This window comes from Seriola dumerili, unplaced genomic scaffold (genome assembly GCF_002260705.1).
Source record: "Seriola dumerili isolate Sdu_G_001 unplaced genomic scaffold, Sdu_1.0 BDQW01000291.1, whole genome shotgun sequence".
NCBI classification, from domain to species: domain Eukaryota; kingdom Metazoa; phylum Chordata; class Actinopteri; order Carangiformes; family Carangidae; genus Seriola; species Seriola dumerili.
In genome coordinates this window covers 5,863,986-5,882,916 of record NW_019174546.1, presented here as the reverse complement: position 1 = coordinate 5,882,916, position 18,931 = coordinate 5,863,986, and the positions used below count along the sequence as shown (strand labels likewise).

At 42.8% G+C, this 18,931-nt stretch overlaps 1 protein-coding gene across 1 annotated transcript in view; it reads left to right on the top strand.

The window, feature by feature from the left end:
- The window catches only part of agap3 (ArfGAP with GTPase domain, ankyrin repeat and PH domain 3), a 115,907-nt gene extending 97,319 nt beyond the window's left edge, over positions 1-18,588 (top strand). The window contains exons 14-18 of the mRNA XM_022757857.1: positions 600-754; positions 1,245-1,335; positions 7,263-7,485; positions 17,098-17,353; positions 18,334-18,588. Of these exons, the coding sequence (XP_022613578.1) occupies positions 600-754; positions 1,245-1,335; positions 7,263-7,485; positions 17,098-17,353; positions 18,334-18,570 (962 nt within the window). The 3' untranslated portion in view covers positions 18,571-18,588. The remainder of the gene's footprint in view (positions 1-599; positions 755-1,244; positions 1,336-7,262; positions 7,486-17,097; positions 17,354-18,333) is intronic.
- Positions 18,589-18,931: the final 343 nt, after the last annotated feature.

Here is an 18,931-nt window from a genome sequence, read left to right as displayed (position 1 = left end):
CTGGCTGTGTATTTAGTAGATGATACGCAATGACTTGTCTGAGTATGTGTCCGTTGTGTCCGTTAGGATATGTCTGAATTAAATGTTAAAGGCATCAAAAAAAAGTTAAATCACAAAAAAAAAACATATCAGTATGTGTTGCTGGTGAATCGCAATGCTCTCTAAAGTGGAATTAAAACGTGCACTGGTGTTTATGTGTTGGAGGTTTTGAGGCATCATCAAACCAAACAGCGGTGCCAGGGAGTACAGGAGGTGCCAAGAAATCACTTGGATGTTGCTGAGTTTAACAGAAGCCCATTCCACAGTGCACTCGTGCATAGATGGGCCTCAATCACTGAGCTGTGCCGCTGATTTGCAGAGTCAGATTGCACAACCGACATGCGTGTTGCTCCAGCTAACGTGTTCCCCCTTCAATGTGCTGACAGGTGATTTTTCTACCATACGGATGCAAAGCAGAAAGGAAGCCCTAAAAACTTGTGCATGAGTGATGGCTCAGAATCCAAGAAAACTTGTATTTGGTGTATGTATGACATTTGTTTTTGATTAAGTACTAATTTATTGTTCATTTGTGTGTGTTTCTTTTCTTCTTTTTTTTTCAGAGCAAGAGGATTCCTTTGAGTTCATCATTGTGTCGTTGACGGGTCAGACGTGGAACTTTGAAGCGTCCACATATGAGGAGAGGGAACTGTGGGTCCAAGCGATCGAGAGCCAGATCTTCGCCAGCCTGCAGTCTTGTGAGAGCATAAAAAATAAGGTACAGTAGGTCACGGAAGATAAGAAATACCAGAAGAACTGGACAGGGATTGGCGATTATCGTCTAATCACAACATCGTCATCATCCTACAATTCTGCTGCTTCATTTACATCCCCCCTGCCCCCCCCACCCCTCCTTCTCTCCAACCTTTATTCTGCCCTCCCCCCTCGCCCCCCACCCCCTCACCCACTTCAAGCTGTCACATGTGGGAGGTTGTCAGACAGGTGCACCGCAGTGTGGGGGATCTCTTATTAGAACTGACAGACATCAGAGATAGAACACGGCTTGTGTCAGCATACTGGGGAGACACGGCCTCATTTTCATATTCATATTTTCTCTGCCTCAGTCTTTTCCCAAGACTTTGAAACACCTCTTCCCTCCCACCCATCACTGGTTGTCTATGATTTGAGTCCAGCTATAATTGTTTGCCTTCTCTTACTCTCGCAGTGATTAGTTCCCGCTGACTTACTCTTTCCCTCGTTCCTCACAGTCTCGGTTAGGTAGCCAAAGTGATGCAATGGCCATTCAGTCCATACGAAACGTGAGGGGGAACAGCTTCTGTGTGGACTGTGACGCACCCAGTGAGTATAATCCTTCACCTCAAAAGCTGATACATTATGGATAAAGGTTCTGTACCGTAAGAGACCAAGACTTTCTGTAAATCAATATATATATATATATATATATATGTTCAACAATATTCAANTGTTGTTGTTGTTTTTATGCCTGTGTTCATGTCGTATTAAATGGTATCTGACAAAACCTTCATCTGGTGTGGCCAAACTGAGACAGACTGAGGGGGGGTTGACATACCAAGAACGTCAGCATACATTATGTAACCAGCAACGAGAATAGAAGCAAAGATTCCAAATGAGAGAAAGTCTTGGAGCCTCTGTAATAAACAGGGCAGGCAGGATAAAACACAGATTTTGTGATTTAAAAACAACAACAAAATGGATTTCCTGAGACAGTAGACTGACTGAATGTGAAAGAAATTTAATTATGAAGCAGGAAAAACTGCTGTAACACTTAACAGTTGTTCTTTGTGTCACAGAAGTAACGGGGTGACACACGGGTGAATGGGATAATACTGACAGCGGAGTTGGCTAGCTGAGTGGTTGTGGTTGTCCACCAGTGGGAATGCTGGCGGATACAGTAGGTCTCCTGACGCCTTCATAATATACAGTTGTAAAATGTGTTCACACTGAACACAAAGAGAGTTTTAGACTTGGATTTATGAGCAGAAATTTGACCGCTATAGCGTCTTCGCAGTCCATGTTTATTTTCTACGAGAAGCCAATTCATCAACAGAACAGACACTGGCTGTGTATTTAGTAGATGATACGCAATGACTTGTCTGAGTATGTGTCCGTTGTGTCCGTTAGGATATGTCTGAATTAAATGTTAAAGGCATCAAAAAAAAGTTAAATCACAAAAAAAAAACATATCAGTATGTGTTGCTGGTGAATCGCAATGCTCTCTAAAGTGGAATTAAAACGTGCACTGGTGTTTATGTGTTGGAGGTTTTGAGGCATCATCAAACCAAACAGCGGTGCCAGGGAGTACAGGAGGTGCCAAGAAATCACTTGGATGTTGCTGAGTTTAACAGAAGCCCATTCCACAGTGCACTCGTGCATAGATGGGCCTCAATCACTGAGCTGTGCCGCTGATTTGCAGAGTCAGATTGCACAACCGACATGCGTGTTGCTCCAGCTAACGTGTTCCCCCTTCAATGTGCTGACAGGTGATTTTTCTACCATACGGATGCAAAGCAGAAAGGAAGCCCTAAAAACTTGTGCATGAGTGATGGCTCAGAATCCAAGAAAACTTGTATTTGGTGTATGTATGACATTTGTTTTTGATTAAGTACTAATTTATTGTTCATTTGTGTGTGTTTCTTTTCTTCTTTTTTTTTCAGAGCAAGAGGATTCCTTTGAGTTCATCATTGTGTCGTTGACGGGTCAGACGTGGAACTTTGAAGCGTCCACATATGAGGAGAGGGAACTGTGGGTCCAAGCGATCGAGAGCCAGATCTTCGCCAGCCTGCAGTCTTGTGAGAGCATAAAAAATAAGGTACAGTAGGTCACGGAAGATAAGAAATACCAGAAGAACTGGACAGGGATTGGCGATTATCGTCTAATCACAACATCGTCATCATCCTACAATTCTGCTGCTTCATTTACATCCCCCCTGCCCCCCCCACCCCTCCTTCTCTCCAACCTTTATTCTGCCCTCCCCCCTCGCCCCCCACCCCCTCACCCACTTCAAGCTGTCACATGTGGGAGGTTGTCAGACAGGTGCACCGCAGTGTGGGGGATCTCTTATTAGAACTGACAGACATCAGAGATAGAACACGGCTTGTGTCAGCATACTGGGGAGACACGGCCTCATTTTCATATTCATATTTTCTCTGCCTCAGTCTTTTCCCAAGACTTTGAAACACCTCTTCCCTCCCACCCATCACTGGTTGTCTATGATTTGAGTCCAGCTATAATTGTTTGCCTTCTCTTACTCTCGCAGTGATTAGTTCCCGCTGACTTACTCTTTCCCTCGTTCCTCACAGTCTCGGTTAGGTAGCCAAAGTGATGCAATGGCCATTCAGTCCATACGAAACGTGAGGGGGAACAGCTTCTGTGTGGACTGTGACGCACCCAGTGAGTATAATCCTTCACCTCAAAAGCTGATACATTATGGATAAAGGTTCTGTACCGTAAGAGACCAAGACTTTCTGTAAATCAATATATATATATATATATATATATGTTCAACAATATTCAAACATTTGAATTGAGTGGTTGAAATGATTATTGCATTGCAGTATCTGTATCCAGGCTAGTTTTCAGAGCTTTATTCAGAGCTCGATAGCCTATTATTGTTACCATGGTATAATGCAACCTACTGTAACTTATTGTATTGACAGTCTTTGACACTGTGTGTTTTGTTTCCTAAAATTCTGTTAGTATAATTGCAAATTTTTGGTGTTCTGGTTAAGATTGTATTTTATTTTGCCAACTCAGGGCCTGATTTACTAAAGCTTTGCGTGCATAAAAACGTGNATGCTCTCTAAAGTGGAATTAAAACGTGCACTGGTGTTTATGTGTTGGAGGTTTTGAGGCATCATCAAACCAAACAGCGGTGCCAGGGAGTACAGGAGGTGCCAAGAAATCACTTGGATGTTGCTGAGTTTAACAGAAGCCCATTCCACAGTGCACTCGTGCATAGATGGGCCTCAATCACTGAGCTGTGCCGCTGATTTGCAGAGTCAGATTGCACAACCGACATGCGTGTTGCTCCAGCTAACGTGTTCCCCCTTCAATGTGCTGACAGGTGATTTTTCTACCATACGGATGCAAAGCAGAAAGGAAGCCCTAAAAACTTGTGCATGAGTGATGGCTCAGAATCCAAGAAAACTTGTATTTGGTGTATGTATGACATTTGTTTTTGATTAAGTACTAATTTATTGTTCATTTGTGTGTGTTTCTTTTCTTCTTTTTTTTTCAGAGCAAGAGGATTCCTTTGAGTTCATCATTGTGTCGTTGACGGGTCAGACGTGGAACTTTGAAGCGTCCACATATGAGGAGAGGGAACTGTGGGTCCAAGCGATCGAGAGCCAGATCTTCGCCAGCCTGCAGTCTTGTGAGAGCATAAAAAATAAGGTACAGTAGGTCACGGAAGATAAGAAATACCAGAAGAACTGGACAGGGATTGGCGATTATCGTCTAATCACAACATCGTCATCATCCTACAATTCTGCTGCTTCATTTACATCCCCCCTGCCCCCCCCACCCCTCCTTCTCTCCAACCTTTATTCTGCCCTCCCCCCTCGCCCCCCACCCCCTCACCCACTTCAAGCTGTCACATGTGGGAGGTTGTCAGACAGGTGCACCGCAGTGTGGGGGATCTCTTATTAGAACTGACAGACATCAGAGATAGAACACGGCTTGTGTCAGCATACTGGGGAGACACGGCCTCATTTTCATATTCATATTTTCTCTGCCTCAGTCTTTTCCCAAGACTTTGAAACACCTCTTCCCTCCCACCCATCACTGGTTGTCTATGATTTGAGTCCAGCTATAATTGTTTGCCTTCTCTTACTCTCGCAGTGATTAGTTCCCGCTGACTTACTCTTTCCCTCGTTCCTCACAGTCTCGGTTAGGTAGCCAAAGTGATGCAATGGCCATTCAGTCCATACGAAACGTGAGGGGGAACAGCTTCTGTGTGGACTGTGACGCACCCAGTGAGTATAATCCTTCACCTCAAAAGCTGATACATTATGGATAAAGGTTCTGTACCGTAAGAGACCAAGACTTTCTGTAAATCAATATATATATATATATATATATATGTTCAACAATATTCAAACATTTGAATTGAGTGGTTGAAATGATTATTGCATTGCAGTATCTGTATCCAGGCTAGTTTTCAGAGCTTTATTCAGAGCTCGATAGCCTATTATTGTTACCATGGTATAATGCAACCTACTGTAACTTATTGTATTGACAGTCTTTGACACTGTGTGTTTTGTTTCCTAAAATTCTGTTAGTATAATTGCAAATTTTTGGTGTTCTGGTTAAGATTGTATTTTATTTTGCCAACTCAGGGCCTGATTTACTAAAGCTTTGCGTGCATAAAAACGTGCGCAAACGCGACAGCACGCGCAAACACATGTTGATGCTGATCTACCAACCGGGTGCACCAAGGATTGCGTCTGTCAGTCGGGCAAAATAACACACGCTATCCATTTTGCACTTCTGCCTTCATGAATATGCAATATAGGCGTGCCTGCCAGAACGCGCAAAATATTGGGAGGAGTAGATGCAAATAGAATCATTTTGCGCACGCAATGTGATTTACCAAACCTCAAACTAATTGCGCTGATTATTTTTGCGTCTATATTTAGCACGTTTGAAAGTCAAGTCTTAGGCTACCTGGCACAGCCGTGCGCACAGATGGCCGCGGTCATTGTTGCAAGGAGGCGGCGTAGGCACGACAGGCAACGGAGAGAAAGCATCTTTTCTGTTCGTGTCACTCTTTTTGGAATGGCAGAAGAAAAAATAATCGAGACATATCGGTTATCCGGCGATGCAAAACAAAAAAAGTCATTCGTTCAGAGTTCAGAAAATCCTTAAATAATAAATGTTGCATCATAATGTCAAGTGTTTCTTGTTTGTGCTATTTTGACAAAACCAAAAACTCACATTTTTATGTACTAAAGCCCACTTTCTTTTAGACATAGGAAACATTTAGTTCGGCCTAGTTCCTATCATTTTTTCCTGAAACTTAAAACAAATTAAAACACACACACTTCTGCGCCCCTGCTGGAAAGCACAAACAAAAAAAACCCTTTTGGCAATTACGCTTTTCCATTGCACAGCTAAAGAACGTTCATGACGCACGTTCATGTCTTATGTGGTGTACCTGAATGAATTAAAAATATTCCCTCTATCCCAGTAATCTGCTCATCACAGAACATCAGCTGCACCTGCTGTTCAATGGGAGACAGAGGGTCCTCCTCCACCAGTCCCCCACCTGTTTTATTTGCCGATTTGTTATTCTGCGCGTTTTTTTTCCTTTGTTCTTCTACGAATGTCTTGCCACCTTTTCTTCATTTCATCCGGTGTTCTTTTGGTTTCCCCCACAGCATTAACCTTGTCACAGATTGCCTCCCATATTGCGTTCCTCCTAATAACGGTTAAATTCCTTTGCTATAACTCAGAAATGTGCTTGTTTGCCTCTTGTACCAGCACCTCCAATTCCGGTCCAATTGGATCTGCTCATTTGCATTCGCCACGGTGAACACCCTTAACTCGCGCAAAATCCTCATTTAAATAGTGCCGGCTCAATCACTTTTGCGCCTGTAGTCAATTGCGCTTGTAATCTAAGTAAATCACTCGCAAGGCCCAAACAGGCAGCGCGCGCAATCTATCCGTGTGCGCACGCAATTTAGCGCTCTTTATTTGGGATCTTAGTAAATCAGGCCCTCAGTCTTTGTTTGCCATCTTAGATTGAATATGGTTGTCACTGGTAACACATTAGTCAAACTTGCACATTAAGAGTGGAACATCAGGAATACCACACGGTAACAGTATAAAACCTCTCGTGACCTTTAGAGGAGCTTCATCTTAAAGCAAATCCTTGTTGGCTTCACGACTCAGCCGTAATGGATCCTGCTTGTTCTTTTCTTGCCCATCAAAGCCTTGAAAACTGAAGGGTGTTAAGATGTGTAAAACTCATGTGATCAGTGCAGATGCCGAATGTATTCAAGTTTATACCTGCAATCATTCAAGTAAAATTAAAATAAAGTTAAAAACTCCTGCTTCTCTTATAACTCGAGGATATTTTTTGGAATGTATGAATGCAGTGTAATATGTAGAAAACCATTCTTACGAAAAAGATGAAAACTGTTCGAGGAGATCATCATAAATCCATTTCAGACTAATAAATAAAGCTTCTCTTGTGACTTCTCCTGTTCCATCATCATGATCATGTTCTGTTCCCTCTCATGCAGACCCAGACTGGGCAAGTTTGAACCTGGGTGCCTTGATGTGCATCGAGTGCTCGGGCATCCACAGGAACCTGGGCACCCACCTGTCCCGTGTCCGCTCGCTGGACCTGGACGACTGGCCGGTGGAGCTCAGCATGGTGATGACCGCCATCGGAAACACGATGGCCAACAGCGTGTGGGAGGGCGCTCTGGAGGGCTACACCAAGCCGGGGAGCGACAGCACCAGGTTAGCATCCTTCTGCAAATAAAAGGTGCTGCTTAATGAAGCATACAGAGATTATAGAACGGGAAGCCAGCACCGTCTTCTCTCCATTAGCTGCCATTTATTAGCCACCCACATTTCAGCACCGGCACTTCACACCACAAAATGCTCCATAAGAAGCACCAGGGGTCCATAAATGTCAGTCTATTGAGCCAAGAACACAGTATTTTATGTTTCAGTACGAGTCCATTCTGTACATAGTGATCACAATGCTTCTGTTTTATTTGAGTCAGTAGCTTGTTGGCGTCTGCATCCCTCTGTCTCTTCATTTGAGGATGTAATATCTAATATTTCCACCACAGGATCTGTTGTCCCTCCACTAACTCGACGTGGAACTCATAATTCATGAAAGGAGTGTTGTGTGTGACATTTTGCACTTACCTGGTAAATGCCCTGACTAGCTCCAAATCCATCAAGTTTGTCACTTGACATGTAAGCGCTAATCAAGAAAAGATCATATAATCTAAACCACATATGAAACCAGCCCAAGCCCTTTGTTCCCGTTCAGTCCCAGTGGATACAGATGGGAGTTTAATAGTAAACATGAATGAGGATTTCAGAGATTTAACAAAAAACTCAACCAAAGTTTTTTTTTCTATTCAAGTAGCTTTCAATTTTTGTGATATGCATCTCTTAAAAAAAATCTATTTTGCCAATCACTCCGTGCTACCCTGCTCCAACTTACCTCGACGACTATCTGCTCCCTTTCCTCTGAGGTACCCAGATCTGGTAGGAGGATTGTTTATCTCTTGGTGACAGGTGAGACCTAGCGTCCCAGTCTGACTAATGACCTGCTGTGTGGCTGTGCAGGTAATTAAGCACACCATTATGGCTAAACCCCACCCCAAGAGCCGGGCCCTCGGGCCCCAAGCTGCCCTGTCACATATCCATCACAAAGGGCCGGGTCATCACTCTGTCTGTCGCAGCGAAGACTGTCTGTAGGGTCTCCCTGCTGGCTTTAGACTGTTTTAACATCACAGCTTTATAACTTTGTTAGGAAAAGTGATACCAACACGGAGACATAGATGTTTTCTTTTTTATTATGACTCCTGCTGCTATAACAGTTGATATTACTCAGGGTTTAATAAAATCCAGTGTTAAAGCCTTACAAAGGACCACGATGTGTATTATGCTGTCATCTAATTACATATTAATGACACCACATGGAGTAATTTGATGTATTTTGGTAACAAGAATCTACTTATTATTCAGTGGAGGTTCTGTATGAGTACTTCCTTTTGTTATATATTAAATTTCAGCCAGTACTGAACATAAATTTTGATAACTGATCAATCATTTTAGTCATTTTCAAGCAAAATTGCTAAACATGATCTGTATCTAGCTTTTCTTTGGTTGTTATAATTGTAAAGTGAAGACCTTTGAGTTTTACAGTGATGGTTGTAAAAAAAAAAAACCTAATAATGTGAAGCTTTCACTTCAGGCTCTGGGAACTTTTTTCAGTTTTCTAACATTATGTAGAGTGAGCAGTTAAATCAGTTAAAAATGGTACGAGAAGAAAATCATTGTATTAATCAATAATAAAAAGAATCATTGTTACAGATATGCAGGGATTTTTCCAGGAATTTGAGATTTGAGTGTTGCACTAAAAAGACTCAAACTCTGGAAAATCCTGCACTTGACTTGACTGACTCAGGCTGTTGAAGCGTCGCATCAGCTTCAGCTGAGTGGACGAACTGATCTTCTCACAGTGTGGGCAGGAGGAACAACTACAGTGACTAGTATCTGTTTCCATGAACATATGGACATGTCAGTCTTGTTTTAAGAGCGACTTGAAATATTGTGAACAGATCCTTCAAGGGTTTGCAGCTTACTGTCTTACTGAGTCTTACTGATGCTGGTGTATTATTAAAGGTATAGCACTTTTTATATGCAGTCTTTAGCAACAGTATATAGGCCTATATCTTAAAACAAGACTGAGCAATTTAATGTTATGTGTACAAAGACAATTAAATGGGCAGCTTTTATGTAGTGGAAGAAGACCATCATATATCAGCAGTGGAGACACATGACCATTAAAGACCTTAATTCACATCACATCAAGTTTGGCCTGATGTCACATTCATGTGTGTGTTTTTTTGCTGAGAGTCATTTAGAAAATTTGAATAAAAGGGGCAATGACAGTATAGTATCCATTTTCCCAGGAACACATAACATTTAATGGTTTTGAACCTATAGCACTACCATATAAATAACATGAAGCTGCTCACTTCACTGTGAGGTAGTCCAAGCAATGTGCAGTAAGTGAGTACCCTCAAATCTAGTTTAACATGCACATACTGGGACCGTTCGAACACATAGTCATCTTGAAGAAATGTTAACTAAAAGGAAGTTTGCAAATGAACAGTCTTTCATTGTTTTTTTCTGTCCTGTGGAAGTCTCGGGCCCTTTCCTCTTGAATCCATCCTCCATTCTCCGGCCAGTTCAGAACTGAATGATGGCCTACAGTTATTTATTGAATGGTATCTGTGCTAAAGTGCTCCACTGTGGACTTGATGAAAGATTATTGATGTTGATTCCTCTCCCTCCCACTGTCAGTCCCACGTCGCCTCGAGCAGGAAGGTTCTTCATTGTCTTAAAAATCCGATCTTATCCCGCAGCAGCGTCTCCATTAGTTTTCACTGTCAAACAATAAATCTCATTTGCAGCATAACTAATCCTCAGACAAAAAACAGCTGTTGTAAATATCACATATGGCCACTGGATATTGAGGTGCTTCTGATGCTGATAGAATAATGTAGCCTTGTGGGGTAAACATTAGTATCAAATTATTTTTTGCTTTATCATGAAAGATGAATTATGACCAACTTAATGGGATGTAGTGTGTTTTTTGTTTTTTTTTCTCTTCTTTCTACACAATAGATCCTCACCTGACTCTCCTTCTGCGTGTGCTGCTCTTATGTAGAGTGGAGCACCTATGAGAGGATTTTAATTGTGTCACATCGGTGACATGAAGCAGCTTTGTGATGGCACTTAGGCAGGCAGTATATGGCTCCCGACTCCCCGCTAAACATTAGTGACACCTAATCTAAACGATTCAGTAACTACCTGAATATCAACTCAGCGTCTGATTGAATGTCGCCTGCAAGACTAGTTTTATCCCTTGCATTTTTGAGATTTAACTTAAAAGCATTCATCCACAAGATTGGTTTAGCTTATGATATTCAGGATCGAACGAACACAATATATAGATTTGTCGTACGCGGAGCCGCACAGCAACAATGAAATTACCGGTGTACATCAGACTGATTACATGCACTTTAATTGGAAACATGTTTACATCCATGCATATGTACATGTATGTCACCTGATCACCTGTTCTAGTCCTTGAAGAAGAAGAATGCATGGCACCACTTTCTAATGAGTCAGCTGTTATAAAGCTTGTTTAAGTTGTAACTGATGGCTTCATGAAAGATTAATAAATAACTTGCTAATGCTTTTAAGATCTATAAACAATTTATAGGAACACACTTCGGTTGGTGTTGGGCCTTCCTATTTGGTAATAATACAGTTATAAAGGTTGGTAATAAATGCTCATGGGCTTCACTTTCTAATAAGCCATTAATTCCATGATTTTTTTTTTCAACCCCAAAGTTGTTCCTATTAATGGCTTATAACCTATCTATAAATAATGAATGATTTATTAACCATTAATGAAGCCATTTGTTACACTTTATCATTCATTTATGAAGGATGCCTCATTAGAGACTGGTACTAACTGCATTAAATGCAGAAATCAAATCTGGCCAGGCCACAGCTAAATCTGTGATAATAAATGTGTGGAAGATGTGCATTGTGGCTGATCTCTGCAGTCAGCATATCGGAGGGGAGTTGTTCTTTTAATTAGCACCTGGGAGTCATTGTGTTTTACATGTCACCTCTAATTGCTTGGCATGCTCGTGATAGAAAACACCGCAGACTATTTTGACGGATACTGTGGGGGAGGTCCTGCGACTAACTTTACCCTTATCTTCTACAAGCACGCACACACACTCACACACACACACACACACACACACTCACAGTAACACACACACACACATACACAGACAGCAGTTCTCATGCTGCGGCGTTTACTGTGTCTGGAGCGTGGACGGATGTGGACGGCTATCCCTCACTGACGCGGGCCTCTCACTGTCACCCTCTGTAGGCTCCGCGCCGCCCTCGGCCACAGGCAGGTAATAGCTCTGATGAGAGCCCTCCACTTTGTTTCAGAAATAATTTGCCACTCCTGCCGCCTGCAGGGGCTGCGTGGTAATAAAAATGAATCACACCGCTAACCTCTCCAAACCTGGCCCCGCTGCCTGCTTTAACCCCTTCTGCCCCGGCAGTGGCATCCTGGCTCGTGCTCCCGAAGCCGTTTTTGTTGCATTTACAACATCAGCGCAGAGGCCATAAGACTCCTGTTTTAGGAATTTACCCACATTGGCCTGTGTCCTCTATGTTAGTCCCCAAAACACAGAGCAAAGCTTCCAGGCTACTCACAGGTTAGGAGTGCTGGAACGCCATCTCTCAGAAGAGCTTTTAGAATAGCCGGCCTTGCCAGGAGCCCTGGTGGAGGAAAGAGTAATTAATTAAGACAAATGAATGACTGGGTCTTCCCATGTCCTCCTGTCCTCTCTCTCTTTCTCTCTCTCTAAATGAAACCCACAGGTCAGTAATTAGCCCTGTGTGGGAGAAGTGGTACCACAGTCACTAATTGCCCACATGCCACCGGGTTTCAGAGCCAGGTACACATAGAGGAAGTGACTGATTCATTATGGTAAAGACCACTCAGTCGTGCGATTTAGTTTCAATATTGTAAGCATTACAAAATCCTTACAAAGAGTTCTTGCCCGATGACGTGAACAAGGAAATGTGTAGGTCTGTGAAGCAGGCTGCATACATAAGCAAGGGCATGTGTTATCGTCCCCTCAGCTTTGTATGTGAGGCGAGGGTTCAGCAGGGGTTAACAGCATGAGCATTTAAAGGTATTAGTTTTGCTGGCACAAAAACACAGCCACTCCATCATGAGGAGTCTGACAACCTCATTAATGTCACAATATATTCAACACATCCCTCCGCCATGCCTACGGCACCCAGATGCTCTCCTGCTGGCCTCTCTATCTATAGAGCTCCAACACAACAACCTTTTGAGTCCCAGTCATCTGGTCGGACGGCGCTCTGCAAGCAAGAAAAGTGGCATCGATTCCACTTGTAAAAATATTTGCATTCATTCTTTTGCAGCCGTTATTCTCAGAGCAGAGCATACCATGTCAACACTGTACCCGCTGGACCATAGGGGGCCTTATTTAGCACTTTTTTTTTTTTTGCTGCGGCGTTTACTGTGTTGCTCCTTCATTTCTCTCCCATAGCAACCTTTGATGCTTTGGGGCCCAGCTTTCTTTCCCTGTTGTGTGCGCTTTTTTTCATCTCTGTCGTTTTCCCTCTCAGCCCCCTCTCCGTCTTTCTGCTGCTGTCCCTCTTCCTCACTCCCTGTCTCTTCCCTCCCCTCGGTTTGTGGAAGTGAAGCTGCTGGCTGCATGGGAATCGGTCCCATACAAGCTGCCCGCCCCCCACTGTGAGGTCTGTTCAGGCTGCTCAGACCCAAAGCCCCCCCCCCCAACACCCACCACAACCCCCTCAAACCCTTCAACACCACCATTTCTCCCCTTCAGTGCGTCTATTTGATGTGACCGCAGTGAATTTGGATGCTCGGGGAGGAGTAGGAGGAGCTCGAGAAGCTTTGATTGTTTAGGAGGACTCAGTGTGTGTTTGAAAGATGGGCTGGTGGTGGGACGGACATCCTCCTCTTCCTATGGACCAATGCACCTTTATTGCAGGCGGTCAGATTGGACATTCTGTGGCTACTCCACCGCTGGCTCCACCCCCTCTGTCTCAGTTTCCCTTCCTATAAATTCCCGTTCGCCTTTGTCTTTCAGGCTTGACTAATTATCCTTGTTTGTACCTCTTTATTTGAATTCAGTCATGTGTTCTTGACTCCGTGGGCTGGGTTTAGGAGAATCATTCCGCCATTTGCCACTTAATTAAGTCAGGGTCAGGATCCATTGCTCAACAGAGCTGAAGGGACAGAGCTCTAATAGAATTATAAAAGAGGCCTTTCTCCACTGTTAAGGCTGCCTTTATCTAGGTGGGCTCTGCATAGGCAAATGAAAGGGGACACCAGGAATCCCATTTCCACTTAAGACTCAGCAAGCATTTTGATGTTTGCCCGGAGATTTCTTTCAAATAAAACTCAATGAAAGAAAGTTCAACAATGATGGTCGTCTGCGAGATAACTCTGAATGATGGAGGACGTTCGCGGCGAAGCAAACACCGCTTGTTTTTTAGTTGAGAGAGACTCAGGCATTTTTATTGGGAACTTTGAGCTCCCCTCTGTCCCCCAAGCAACAGAGAAATTTAGAACAAGTATGCGCTCGAGCCAGGGTGGTGTCTGCTAACCCATGCCCGTGTATATGCGTGTATATAAGAGTAACCATCAGTTCAATTTCCTTAATATCCCCCCATGCTGTGAAAATTCACTCTGCTCTCCCTCTCCAACCCCCCCCCTCCCACTCTGACCAGGCGTTTTGACATGCTAAATCTGCTGATTTTATTTTTCTTCCTCCTGTGGTGAGGAAGTGTCCTTTTCAAGGGTCTCAGTTTTCCCCCTGACTGTCTAAACCCTACCTCTGTTTGGATTGTTTTTCTATTTCAAACAAAAGACAGAGGGGGGATTACCATTTCACTTCCTTTCACACTCTTTCTTTCAAGTGGCAGCAGCTGGGGAATTTTTAAAAACCACTGCCTTGCTGATTTTTTTTTTTTTTTTGGTTAAAGTGGACCATCTAAAAAAGAACCGTGGTTGAATTTAGAGCTCAGCATCAGCAGTGAGTGAGGCCTTTTCCTGCAGGTTTCCAGGGCTGGTTTTGTAGCAGAGGCTAACAAAGTGTCCTCAGGGCTCCTTTCTGAGACGTTGACGTCTTCTTAATGGCTCTCCTCAGCCTTTTTGTTTCACATCTTGGTGCTAACTTTCTGCCTCATTTAGCTCATATCAATTCACTGGGCTCTACAGATTCAGCATCTCATTCATGGTGTAGCTTTCTGAAACAAACTTTTGGACAACAGCTCTTAGCGATTGATTTGTTTGGGTTTTTTTTTTTTTTTTTTTTTTTTTTTTTTAAACATGCTTCGAAATTTTTTGTGAAAGGTTGTAGATTTTGCGGCGAGGATGACTTCATTGGCTGTAGTGTTTTCAGACATACTTTATCCTCTTTGGCAAAGAAAAAGACTTGTTTTCAAAGGGTTCACCGGAAATAAGAGGGGAGGGCAGGACAGCCCCTTCCTGCTCTGAGCAGTCCACTGGTTCTAAGGCCAATTGATTTGCTAACAGGCTTGTCCACACATAATGACTGAGTAGGGATTGATGGAGGTCTTACACCATAAAACTCTGAGCCACTGCAATTGCCTGCCATTAGGGCTGTATTGTTGTTCACATAATACCCTCACCCTTAAGAAAAGATTTGCTTATGGTGGAGCAGGGTAACAGACTTTCTCCTCCACATTTTCCTCCAGGCCATAACAAAAATGTTCCCGTCTGCTTATAGAATCAATAGCTTTAAGACAATTTTAGGTTGTGGGTGAAGTTGCTTTATGAGCTTCCAGTTGTGTTTTGCAGTTAATCAGTTTGTGCTTGGTTCGCTGATAAAGGCTTCACATCCTTAACTCCTGTAGTTAGGGCCGGTGCCAGGCTCCTCTGTGTAAGACGAACTGCTCTGTGAAGTGAGTCTGGCAGCTGACATATGAGTCTGAAAACGGTTGCTGTCTGTGGCGAGTTGGCAGCCCTGACACCTAGCCGCTAAGGTCGTAATCAAGGAGAGTGACTAATTCTGAACTGGTCACAGTTGTTAAAATGGCTGCTGTTAATTGAAAATTGAAAAATTATTTGGGGATATACTTAAAGGACTGTTTGGACCCATATAAAAAAAAATTCTTACTTACCTCCCATGGTGTTAAGCCATGCAGATTACTTCAATACAAAGTATTTCCAGCTAAACTAAGCTAAGATAAGATATGTTCCGTTAATATGACGCACAGTAATTTATTTTGACATACAGCTGTAAATTCACTAGTGTTTCAAATGTGTATTAATCCGCTGCTGAAAATAGTCCCAGACAAATAGACTTCTTACTCTTATTAGAGTAAAATCTGGATAAAACTACTAAACTTCAATAGAAACCAGAGGGTGTGAGGCTGGTTTGCGGGCAATAAGAAAAACATAGAATAACAGAATTCTGATATTTCAAAGTACCACAAACACAATTGCATTCAAAACCTGGGCAAATAAAACCAAATATATCTGCATGGCACAATACTACTTTTGTAATTTGGGTGAAACAACCCTTTAATACATGATGATAAATGAACAGTTTAATGTGTACATGTGATGTCCCATTGCTCATCTAAAAGGTTAATTAAGTTGTACTGTTTGAGTTTGTTTTTGCTGTGATTATGATGAAATAGAATTGAAGTGAATTAGATTGTCAGTTAGTACTTGCTGCTGAGCCTCTGCCCGTTGATAGAGAATCCCATGAGAGCCTTGTCACTCTAGCTAGCGTCGCCGCTTTAACTTATCCGTACGAACCTTCTCCTCTCTGTCACTCACCCACAAATCCAAACAACAGCCTCTTTCTGCTCCCCTTATCACACCGGCTGACAGGGTCACAGGGTTAGTGCCACACTGGGCATGCTCAGTCATTCACGTATTGATATTGATTTTTTTTTTTTTTTTTTTTTTTTTTTTTTTTTTTTTTCTTTCTTATTTGGACAGTTTGTATGTGGGCAGAGAAAGAAACGGGGGTCAAGATGGAGAGCAATAGATAGAATTCTGCTTTGCAATAGAGGATGGAGTCTTCCCTCAGTCTCTATTCTCTGCTGCAGGCTGGAGGGAAGGAGCCCCGCATCCCGCCGTCCCTCTCTGGCTGCCATTCAGCCCCATCGATCTGACTCAGGGCCCAGCCACCCCAAGGGATACTGGGGCCCGGAGACACACTGCCTCTTTTGTGGAGGGGATCCATCAGTTCAGACTGACAGCCGACAGCGCTGATAAAAAAAAAAAAAAAGTCCCCCTCCTTCCTGTATTGTCCGCAGCAGACATGCTGTTCGAGATATGTAACCTTTAGAAAGCTGGCCAGGCTCTAACCGTCTTGCTGTCGACTGTAATCACTAGAAAGTGGAATATTGCCCAAAGCGTCACACCCTTTGGCATTCTCTCATCTCTGCAGCCCATCTCACTGTATTATTTCCCACTGCGATAGTAGAGGCTAGTGGCTTTCCTGTGCTCTAATAATTTAGAAATGTCACTTCTCACCAGTGAGTCTCTTAGGCCAATTACTGTAATGTTTCCCTCGTGTGTCTACATTCTTCCTTTTATACGTGTATTTGCCTTTAAATCACTGCCTCCGAATTATGAGATATGCATTGGAAGTTCTCTAACTTAGGTGCTAAATTGCACATAGCGCGTTCATCATGTTTTACCCGGCCTGAACTATAGCGTCCCTGTCATTTCCTTCTCTCCAGGGAGGAGAAGGAGCGCTGGATCCGAGCCAAGTATGAGCAGAAGCTGTTCGTGGTGGGGCTGCCCCAGTCGGACGTGCCCCTGGGGCAGCAGCTGCTTCGGGCGGTGGTGGAGGATGACCTGAGGTTGGTGGTGGTGCTGTTGGCCCACGGCACCAAGGAGGAGGTTAACGAGACCTACGGGGACGGAGACGGACGCACCGCTCTGCACCTATCCTGTGCCATGGCGAACGTGGTCATCACACAGCTACTCATCTGGGTGAGTGGCCTCCTCTGACTCTGCAGGGAACAGTCAGAGGTGGATGAACATTGTTATTGTTTGCATTTATATTTGGGCACGTGAGCTAGTGTGAAAGGAAAGATTGCCCAACAGCTAGTTAACCTCTTTAATCTTGCCAGATGTGCCAGCCCTTCATTATAAACAGGGCAGGTCTGTAGCCAGGATTTTAGAAATACTGAGGTTATAGATCCAAGTCATCCCACATAATGCAAAAGAAAGTGTCTAAATGTTTTAATTAACTAACTAAAATAAATGTCACAGACATTTGTCTCTATTTTCCTTAAAATTAGTACCAGATTACTTAGATCTTTCCGACAAACTTCCAATGAAATGATTAGGAAATCACAGACTCGTGTAGCTTTACCATTTACATTTTATTGATTTATCTCTTTAACCTGCTCGAAGTAAAAGTCTTGTGGAGAAATTCAGAATCCTTTGTTTAGAAAGTAGTCAAATTTAGATATACTGAGTCTGAAAATAATAGAATTGGCCTAAATACCCCAAATTTGTATGTTTTTTTTAGTTTCAACTTCGTGGAAAACTCCAAAGAAAAACTCCCAGAAAAAATACAGAAGGCTGAAATATAGCTAATTGTCATGTAATGTGTGTAATTTATAATGAGTCATGTTATGGTTGGGCCATAAAGGGTTTCAATATTTCACAAACTTAAGCATCAAAAACATACTGCAGTTCTAATGCAGTGTTGGCACAGGCAGATACAGACTACACTGAGCATGTTGTATTATCATACTATGTGGTAAAAATCTTTATTTTTCCAAATCTAATGGAAAAGGATAATGTAAAGAGAAAATCATGGTAACATTGCTTTTAATAGAACTAAGTTTTAATTCCAATTTTTGCCTGTTTTTAATAATAGAAAACAAATACTGATAAAAAAAAACTTTGTGAAATCTAAATCTGTCCGCTCTAACTTTTCAACCTTTGGTTTTCTGCTACAGTACGGTGTGGATGTGAAGAGTCGGGATGCTCGTGGTCAGACACCGCTGTCCTACGCTCGGCGAGCTGGCAGCCAGGAGTGTGCAGACATCTTACTTCAGCACGGTTGCCCCAACGATACGAGCACCTTGACCTCGGTGCCCACGCCCAACATGAGCCGCCGCAACCCAAACCCCAACCCCAACATCAACAACAACAACGCCCAGTGTGAGCTCAACCGCAGTATCAGCATCATGTAGGAGCCAGAGAGCAGCCGCAGACGGACATTGGAAAAGAAAAAAAAAAAAAAAAAAGAAAACCTGCACCCACCCTTGTCTCTTCCCAGTACTTCCTCCTCTGTTTCACACTGTGTAACCCAGAATCAGTACCAATGGAGAGATATCAGGAGTGACGGACTCATTGTTGATATTCCACTATGCTGAAAGAAGTGGGTGTGTGGGGTTCGGACATTGTACATTGTTTGTTTTATATTATTATTTTTTAATTGTTTTGTTAGTTAAATTCATTCAATCTTGGTCTGAAATGATCATGATCAGCTTTAAGCTTTATGTTTTTTAAGCGTCAACCAAACAAATGACTTACTTTGGCATTCATACCTAC